Source organism: Anolis sagrei, chromosome 1 (genome assembly GCF_037176765.1).
Source record: "Anolis sagrei isolate rAnoSag1 chromosome 1, rAnoSag1.mat, whole genome shotgun sequence".
Taxonomy (NCBI): Eukaryota; Metazoa; Chordata; class Lepidosauria; order Squamata; family Dactyloidae; genus Anolis; species Anolis sagrei.
This window is the reverse complement of record NC_090021.1, coordinates 247,621,274-247,631,722: the sequence shown is the minus strand read 5'-3', so window position 1 is coordinate 247,631,722 and position 10,449 is coordinate 247,621,274. Positions and strand designations below refer to the sequence as shown.

Genomic DNA, 10,449 nt, shown 5'->3' with positions numbered 1-10,449 from the left:
GGACTCATATAATCCGGTTTAAAACAGAAAACCGTGGATCGGATACTGGGATAGAGGGCCTGTCTGGAAGGGCCCTGAATCTTAATATTCAGCTCCAGGAAACCTTTCATTGTGAATTCATCACAACGTTTTGGCAGGCAGGCATTCAAAAGTGAACTTTTTTTTTTAAGAAAGTCAGGTTAAAAAAAAGCACAGTACTGGCAACAAATCTGGATGGTGGATTTAGAAAGGTATGAGGAGAGAGAGAGGTGAAGACTCGGAAGCGACAAGCAAAAGGCATCTCCCAAGGGGCCTTCCCAAGCCCGAGGGGGAGGCTGTCAAGGGCCTCTTGGGTCTGACAGCACGAAAGCGCCTTCTTTGAGGAAATGCTTGCGGCCAGGTGAGTGCCAGCTGCCAAGCACCGCCTCTCCACCTGGACGGGGCTGAGAGATGGGTAGACATATATATAGAGAGAGAGAGAGCAGCGCGCAAAGGTCGAGGGCGCGCTTTGCCTCTTCTCTGAGGTCTGGGCTCGCTTTAAATGAAGACACACAGGTCCCAGAGCTGGCTGAGCTGCTTAGTGGCTTAGGGAGCAGCCAAGCCATTGTGCTTTCGAGGTGAGGGCGTGCGCCATGGCGGAGCCGAACCCCAAGCGTCTCAAGAGCGGGCTGCCCTTCTGCACCGTCCACCGGCAGCAGCAGGCCCGGGCGCTGGGCAAGTTGGTGAAGCAGAACTTCCCTCCCGTGGTGGAAGAAGGCCTGTGCGGGCTCAGCAGCGCCCTCCTGGAGGGAGCCTACCTCTTCCAGATGCTGGTAAAGGCGCGCGCCGCCCGGGTTTGGAGCAAAGGCGCCCTGGCTGGCGCGCGCCCTCTCGCGCCCTCTCCCTCTTCTTTGCCCTCTGCTTTGCAGCCTTGCTGTTCTGCTCCCGCCTTTCCGGAGAGTGAATGCAATTTGACAACACCTTAATTGCCAAGTCTTGCTTACTTAGGCGATCCCTCGTAGCTGGAGGATGATGGTCTTCCAGATGTGGTGTCTTGGCGGTGGGTCAGTAGGTGGCTGTGGAGCCCTATTCTTGATCTGCATCTTCTCCTGCAGTGAGGCAGACCCCATCAGGGTTGGCTTGACATGCCTTCCTCTTGGCACATTTCTCCCTTTCGCCCTCCATTCCTGCCTCTTTGAATTCTGCAGCACTGCTGATCACAGCTGACCTCCAGTTAGAGCACACAAGGCCCAGGGCTTCCCAGTTCTCTGTGTCTATTGCACGGGTTTTAAGGTTGGCTTTAAGCTCATCTTTAAATCTCTTTTCCTGTCCATCAATATTTCATTTCCGTTCTTGAGTTGGGAGTAGAGTAACTGCTTTGGGAGATGGTGATCGGGCATTCGGAAGTGACCAGTCCAGCAGAGTTGATGGCAGAGGAGCATCGCTTCAATGCTGGTGGTCTTTGCTTCTTCCAGCCAAGGATTAGTCTTTTGGGATCATAGGGTTGTAGTTCTTTACCCTTCTCAACCCAATAGTGCTGTGGCCTCAACAAATTTCTAATGCACTGTTTCACCACAGATGGTTGCCTGTTGTAAGCCATCTTGAGTTCCTCCTCAGAGGTGAGAAGGATGGAATATAAATGCTATAAATAAATAAATAAACTATACATCCCAGGATCCCATAGCATTGTACTGTGGTAGTTTTTTTCGTGCCACTTCTGGAGTGAGAGAATTGGCCGTCTGCAAGACGTTGCCCAGGGGATGCCCAAATGTTTTACCATCCTTCCTGAGATTTGTAGTTTGGTGAGGCTTCAGCATTTTTGGCAGAGAAGGCTAAAACTACAGGGAGAAGGGAAAACTACAGCTTCCAGGATTTCATAGCACTGAGCCATAACACTCAATGCTATGAAATCCTGATATGTGTGAGAGGTTCATGGTGTTGTGTGAGGAGAGATTACTTAGTTGTTTCTTAAGTATGCTTAACTTAGTATCATTAACTAAGCAATTGATAGTAAAATAAACAAATAAAAACCATTTTGGTTACCATGTTGCGGGTTATACTGCAAACACATTCTGCTTTAGGAGGCCTAGACTGAAATTATTTGTTTTTGTTTTGGCCTGATACAAACTGAGCCACACTTCTTTGCCAACTGTGAAGTCGATGGGAGGGGGGAGGTTATCCTTGTAGCAATCGTATCATAGTTGTCACTAAGTATGGTACTGTAAATAATCCTAAATGTCTGGAAAACAACTGGATTTTCCACCTTAAGGTATTAATAATGTCATGTTATTGAAAGTTTTGTGAGAAAGGTGTGAAATTTTCACAAAGAAAATGAAAAGCATGTTTGTAGAACATTATAAAAAGGGCCAAGAAGACAGGTAAGAATCACAACCCTTCAAAATATTATAGAGCAGTGCACACCAGCTTTCCCCACTATGCCAGCTAAGGCTGCTAGAAATTGCAGTCCAGCAATACCTGGAGGCCTGCAAGATTCCCACTCACAGAATATACTATAGGGTAGATGTAGATATATTAGTCAGATAGTGGGTAGAAGCTGGAGGCAAGGAGGGTGAGGTCTAGGATAGATGGCTTAGACTATGTAAATTGATAAGGCGTTGAACTGGTGGACATTGATCATTATAGTTTTAAGTAGTTTTATATGGATTTTTATTATGCGATATTAACTGTTTTTAATTGATATGTATGTCAGTTGTGGCATTTAATTGTTGTCAATCTGTACGCCACCCTGAGTTGCCTTCGGGTTGAAATGGTGGGATAAATGTGATAGATAAATAAATAAATAAATAAATAAATAAGGTAGGCTTCCTCCAAGTCAATCACAGAGATACAAAGCGTGGGCAGTTCAAGAAGCAAGAAAGCCTGAAAAGGGAGAAAATAGTTGTGATGCTGGACTGAAGAACTGGGGAAATGGAAAATAAAAGTAGTCCAAGGCCAAATTCTTACCATAGGGAAGGGACATAGTGGTCTTTTCTCCCAGTAGTTCTAGACCAAGTCACATTGCTATCAATAAGCAAGAATCCAGAAACCATATAAGACTGAATATACCAAAAGACAGACCTGGTTTAGTAATAGTAACATAGTTCTTTTCCTGTGATCCGTCCTTTTCCACTTGGATTCCATAATAGCAACTATCTGGTCTCTATTCAAACTGTATTTCCTAACTTTCTATTATTCTGTATTACTTTCATTCTTTGGGGGAAAAACTTGTGAGATATTCATAAAATATGCTGTATTTTTACCATATTTATCTAAATTTCAAAATCAATTCCAAACCATTTGGGATAATGAAATATATTCTGGAAATAACTATTGGCCATAATTACAGCTGGATCAAGCAATTATTTTTGCATAATTTACAATATTTGTTGTAATTTCCCACAATACACAAACACACATGCACAATATGGAAGAAACCTGATATAAAGCATTATGTTTACTTACATTAAAAAAGCAGATTCTGTAATTATTTTGCTCGAAATGTTCTTCCTCTTACTCCTGCTGAAAAGTGTTGCTAAGGGAACACTTGAAGGCACATGTATCTAAACTTAGTGGTGTTTTCTTTGCTGTAATAGGGCGAGACATTTGACCATTCTGATATGGCTTTACCAAATATCTCAACATTTTTCCTGGACCGGGCAAAGGAAGAAAGGGAGGCAGCAGAAGCTTTGATACATTACCAGAATGTCAGGGGAGGCGCATACTGCACCAAAGTAATCCAGGTGAGTCACAAGAGTTTGTTGTCATTACATTAAACTTTATACTTCATGACATTTTAAGAGGGTTATTCCCTTTTGAAAGCCAGTGTGGTGTCATGGCCACTACCTTGACCATTAGTTAAGCCCCTGTTCTGCACTTTACCCACTTCCCAGGCCCTATGTCTCCCATTGGCCCAGCCCTCTCATATCTGTGCCTCAGGCCTTGGAAATAAATAGCTCCAGGTTGCACCCTGACCATCATGCAGGATCATGCTTGCACTTTATTCACTCCCCTGGCCCTAGTTTACCTTGTTATATTAGCCTAGCCCTCAAATAGTTATTGAGGCCCACTCTCGAATCTTGGCCATAGGAAACTGAATTTGCCTGATGGAATTAGCACTGAACTGGTTTTTAATTGTAAATATGTATGGCTGTTTTATAGTATTATGTCTTTGTTTATAATGATTATTTGCATATTTTATGTCTGTAATTGCAATGTTTGACCTATGCTGGAAACTGCCATGAGTCCCCTTGGGGAGATAGAATGGTATACAAATAAAATAAAAGTTATTATTATTATTATTATTATTATTATTATTATTATTATATTTGAAACACAACAAGATGAATCCACAGCAGACAAGATTATTCTGCTGGCTGTTGTATTGGATCACACGTTGGACACTTCCCAAGTGTCTAGGACTATGTGGTGTATCGGCGAATAATGCATGCAGATCCCATTATTATTATTATTATTATTATTATTATTATTATTGTAATTATAACATAGGAATAAGGGCACATCTAAAATAATTATCATAGGAAATATAAGTCAACTACATATTTGAGATAACTGTCAAATGGAATGCCTTGTAATGCAGGTTGTATGCTGGATCAGTATTTAAAGAATACCAATTATTTGATACCCTGGAAGAAATTTTATTTTAACAATAATTATTTCACTTTTCTTCTGTTATAATATCTGAAGTTTTATGTCTGGATGAGGAAATTAAAGGGAACACCATTTACTCACCTGTCTTACTGCACTTGCTGCTCTCCCCACCACTGATAACCAGAAAGTTACAGGCATCTGTGTATATGTCCATATACACATAGTGTTATAAAGCCGGAGGTAGAATGTTCTAAAAATTATATTTCTGCTCTGATATAATTTATTTTATGCTCTTTCTTCGCCCTATGAAAACTCATCATATTTTAAAAGAATTTAGCTAAGCTCCCTTTGGTATTTAATTAATTTAAGCACCAGTTGCAATTATCCTACTGTAAGTGAGATTATTTTCCTCAATCAAAAGGATCATTCCATGTGTTTGTATCACATCTTTTCTCCAAGGAGCTCAAGATAAAGTATACAGGATTTCTCCACTTTTTAAAAATCCACATAGATGTGCTGTATATATGTAACTTTATTCAGCTTTGTAATAGTATGAGTTGCTACAACCTTATTCAAGATTTATGCAATTGACAGTACACTGTAAGAAGTATGTAACTCACACTAGTTCTTCAGAAACATGTCTAAGACCCCCATATACACAAAAGATAATACCACTTCTCCATTAGTTTTGGACTTCAGTTCTCACAGTCCCTTATTCCTGACCATGCTGGATTGCTGGAAACTGGAGGCCAACGTTTACCCAACCTTCCACTAATGGAAGTTGATGCAAAGCAAATTCTGGCTTTCCCATATGTTGTCTACCACACCTTAACTTTTTTTAAAAATTGATTAGAAGACAGAGATAAGAGGTCTGCAATACAAGGACTTAAAGATATGCTGGAAACAGTTGTAGCATTGATTATTTGCATCCTTTCTGATTTGCAACCTTTGTTCTATCCTTTGTGATTCCAGAAACCACCCAATATACTCATAAATGGTGTGTCACCAGCCCTAGAAGTTGCTCTATTACAATGGAAGACGGTGGCAGGCTATTTTGAAGAGCTGTATGCTCTATGTATCAAGTATGGAGATCCTCACACTGCAAGTACAATCAAGAAGGAGTTCCTCAGACCCAAGATGACAAGAATCAAGATGGCAGGAGATCTACTTACCAATGCTCATAGGCTTAGGAGCGCTCAAGATGGAAGAGGTGACCTTGAAAACTACCTTATAGACCGCTTGCAAAAAGAACTCAAGATTGGGACTGAATTGGAAACTTGCTGCAGTTTCTGTGTGCCAGTTCAGAAATGTATAGGAGCTTCAAGGGAGCTACATCTGCTACAAGAGGAATTCCCATGGCAAAGGAATAATGTAAGGCTGAAACATGCAGACCTGTACTGCTTCACTTCTCAGCCTCGGTGGAAAGGTTTGCGGGAGGCAGATAGAAGACAGAACCATAAATGGTATTAAATTGGGTGAGATTTTGACACCAGGCACTCTCTCACACACACCATCATTGAGCACTTATACAATATGCATACATCACTAAACTGCTCTAGTATTGAGTGTCTGTTGATGATTGTGCAGTTAGTATGAAAATAGAATCCTCACCAACATGTTCACTGTAAAATCACAATGTAGTCATTTATTAGTTCATTGCTTCTGCCGTGTTTAAAAGGTTATTTAAAGCCTTGTCTTGTTGATCATCCACAAAATCTTGTCCTGTTACTCTATTAACTACTCAGAACTACCCAGACGCATTCCTTGCTTCCATATTTTCAATCTACAGCACAGTATTTCTAGTATTTCTAGTCTGTCCTACAAATTGGGGGATGAGGTACAATACAGCAGTTGAGAGGTGCTATGTAGTAGCTAATCTACACATCTGCAGTTTTCAGTGAGGTAGTGATGTTTAAATATATAGAAGATGGGGGGGGGGGGCTTTTCTAAACTTGGCAAAGGCCTAGGGATTTGTACCTTTACTTTCAGGGATTTTAAAAACTATTCAGAAGATATATCCCTTGTCCCAAATCATTTCTCGTGAATAAACTTAAATGTGTGAGTCCAGGAACATGAATATTGGAGAGGAGCATGAGGGAAGGGGAGACATGTTAAGTTCATAGATAAAACATGAGGAGGAAGGAAACTGCTCAGTCCATAGCTAACCACACCTAGTGCTGGTAGCAGGAAAGACAGAGTAAAAGAAACCCTGGTATACTTAGCATATGACTAGATGCAGGAGCAAGAAGAACTATTACCAGGTGTGAAATCCAGGAATAGACTAACAACACATTTTTGAAACTAACTGGCCCAACTGAAGGAGCCTAAAGTCTTGCAGTTCCATCAAAAGCTTCCAGGGACTGTAGTCATATCTTCGGATGCAAAAGGTCTTCCCCTGAAGGAGTCCATGCTATGATCTTGCAGAAATGATTTTAAAACAGCTTCTAGATGGGACAGTTTCTAAACTGGGCAACACATAAGTTTGAAGTGAGAGAACCCTTCAAATGTTCCCCATTATGGAATGTGAAGAAGACATTTCCCCTACAGCAGTGGTATTAGGGTGTGAAGTGTGTGGACATCAGTGGATGACACCGTCTGTGGGGGGGGGGGGTCACACCTCATGAGGCATTTTCTCACCATCTATCTCAAGATTCCCCAGCTTCTCCCTATCCACTGGCCAGGATGCCATCTGCTGCAGCTAACTCTGGGGATGAGGTAAAGCTACTGCTGCTCAGTGACCCCTTCCAGGTCCAGTTAGACCAGGAAAGGGAGAGATGGAGTCCTGCTTCCCCCCCCCCCCCAGAAGAAAGTATAAGGCAGTGGGGGGAAGCCAAGGTGGGCAGTGGTATGCTATGCAGCTGGGCTGATATGGAGGGCAGCGAGACAAGTAGGAGAATGGGGATGGATGATGAGCATTGCAGCCCAGCTGCTGCCACTATTTTCCATCACTCCTTCCCCTGTCCCCACAGTTTTATATCCCAAGCATGGGAGGAAAAGAGGACTCAGCACATCAAGATTTCCTATTTGAGCAATGGACTATCTCAGTCCAGATTCCATTGGTATAAAGTCTGGGTGTTTGTATCCACCTTCCTTTCTGCAACCCTCCCTCCCCCACCTGGAGGACCCCTTCCATTCCTGTCTTTGCTGTGGGTGTAGTGGGAGGCAATCAAGACCAGATTTTTCTTTCTACTGGTGTGTCCCACCCACAGGTGGGGTGGCTGCCTGCTTGGAGGTGACACCATTATTTACCCTACCAGTCCTAGTGATGGCACTGCCTTGTAGCCCTTCATCTACCCAAACATGTTCACAAAGCCTGGGGAAGCATGGAAGGTGAAGAATGGAGAATTATCAAAAATACCTTCCACTTCAGATTATGGCCATTTCCATTTGCAGAAGAACTGCAGTGAACCAAGCTATTATTCACAAAATGTAAAATACGTATTTTATTTTCATTACCCAACAGATCATTACTTTCATCTTATTATTACCTCAGTCCAGAAAGTAACTTGCTGTATTATTTGTTAGCATTGAACCAAACAAGAAAATATACTGTCGAAAGCTTTCATGGCCGAAATCATTGGGTTGTTGTAGGTTTTTCAGGCTATATGGCCATGTTCTAGAAGCATTCTCTCCTGGCGTTCCACCTGCATCTGTGGTTTTGAGTTTCCAACAGACCTCACAGACTCTGAGGATGCCTGTCACAGATGCAGGTGAAACGTCAGGAGAGAATGCTTCTAGAACAGGCCATACAACCCGAAAAACTTACAACAACCCAAACAAGAGAATGCTCTGTACTTCACCCTGACCCTTGGATCATAATAATTTTTAGTGGGCTACTCTGCCCGAGCAATCTTCCCTTGCCAATTTCACCTGCATAGGCAAGTAGAATATGCAGCAGTCCCTGAAATCCTCAGAGATGCCTTGGGTGGATGTGCAGAAGCAAACATGGATTCAATGCTTCTCATCATCTTGATGTTCCTTGCTCACAATCTCTAGCCTAAACCTCTAGCCTAAACCATCCAGTGTGCAGAGAAACACTCCTTTCACCCATAAATTCTCTCACAGGTCATGTCCAAGTAAACACTCTGTGCTGTTGTTTAAAGCAGCCAGCCAGACAAGACAGCCCCCAGCCCAGTCCCATGCGAATACTTTCTGGCAGCGGCAGCAAAATCTTTCATTTGGAAGAATAGAGGGAAATAGAGTAATAGGACTAATTTTAATTCTTTTCCCTTTAAAAAGTGGTTACATTTTTCCCCTTTTCTTCACCCATAACCCGTTGTTGTTTCTTCCTTGTATTCCGGTAACTGCACAACTCAGAAGATGGGTCACATTGTTAGTCACCCATGTTATGCTTCTTAGTCCTCCCTTTGTTCAGACCTAGGGTACATCCACACTGTAGAATTATTGTAGTTTCAACCACTTAAACTGTCATGGCTCAATTCTGTGGAATCATGGGAGTTGCAGTTTACAAGGTCTTTACACATTTTTCTCTATCAAAGAGTATTGGTTCCTCACAAAACTAAAAATTCCAAGATTCCATAGCACTGAGCTACAGCAATGAAAGCGGTGTCAAACTACATTAAATCTACAGGGTAGATGCATCCTTAGGCAGAACATAGCCACTCATGAGTAACAAATAGAAACCTTATTGCATGACTCTAAAAAGTATCAAATTACAAGAGCAACATAAATTAGCACACAAAAAGGCATCACTGTTCTAGCTTGTTAGTACAAAAAGTATCTAGTTGCCAAAGTAACTCTTTAAATGTAGCCTGTTACTTGTTTATTCATACATCCTTTGTGTAACCAAACATTAGGCAATCTTGAGCAAGGAACACAAATAACAATTTAGTTTTTCTTTATTCTGAAATCTATTGGATGTTAGGTTTTTTATGTTTGCTGTGCTGGAAATAATTTTTAACAAAATATTATTTTGTAATATATCTGATTTTATTCCAGAAAGTTTTGTTATATGATGGCCTTTTGACAGGAGATTCTTTTAACTGCATTAATATGCTTGCTATGAAAATAATAATGCCAAAAATGTATATCTGAAATAAAGCATTCTTGTGTGGATCTGCAATTATTTAGAATGAATTTGAGAAGATGTAATTTTTTAACCTAGTGCTCATCACTGCTCACTAAAATATAATCTAACACATTTGGAGTACTATAGGTGGGTGAAGGTCAGCATTTTTACTGTGAGCTGGCCAAATAGGTACCCTGTCTATCACATCAAATCTGGCCTTGAATTTTCTACAAAGAGAAAGGTGGAATAAAATAGGATAAGACAGACCTTGTGCAGATCTTGGCAAACACCCAGTCTGGAATAAAAACAGATTGTTGTGGTGTGCCAATTGGTATTCCCTGTTCCAAACCAGGGATCTGTACAATAGCAATTCCATATCTGCAAAAGATACAAAGAACTACTGTGGAAACATGGGAATGCAGATAATAGCAAATCATATTGAAGTAAATTACTTTGGCTGGTTGTTTGGAAATACAAAGAAAAAAAACTTAACAAATTTCACTTCACTTTTTTCACTATTATTGTGTGCCTTGAAGTTGTTTCTGATTTAGCAGCACTAAGGCAAACCTATCGTGGGATTTTCTTGGCATGATTTGCTCAGAGGGCACTGGGCACTGTTTTCCTCGGAGGCTGAGAAAGAGTGCAACTTGCTCTAGGTCACCCAATGGGTTTTCATGGCTAAGTGGACATCCAAACCTGGAGTCCTAATCCAACACTTAAACCACTACATCATTTATTTACCATATTTATATCCTGCTCTTCTTACCCCAAAGGGGACTCTGAGCAGCATTTGCACATAGGTGAAAATTCAGTGCCATAGAAAACAATAAACACATGGCAATCTATAAGAAGAC

General features: G+C 41.3%; 1 protein-coding gene across 1 annotated transcript; it reads left to right on the top strand.

Annotated features, from left to right (window-relative positions):
* The first annotated feature begins 457 nt into the window (after positions 1-457).
* LOC132770691 (ferritin light chain-like) lies at positions 458-9,640 on the top strand. The gene is made up of 3 exons (XM_060767922.2): positions 458-791; positions 3,552-3,698; positions 5,539-9,640. Exons 1-3 carry the CDS (start codon positions 612-614, stop codon positions 6,034-6,036), a joined length of 825 nt encoding a protein of 274 aa, XP_060623905.2. The 5' UTR covers positions 458-611; the 3' UTR covers positions 6,037-9,640.
* The last annotated feature ends 809 nt before the right edge of the window (positions 9,641-10,449 follow it).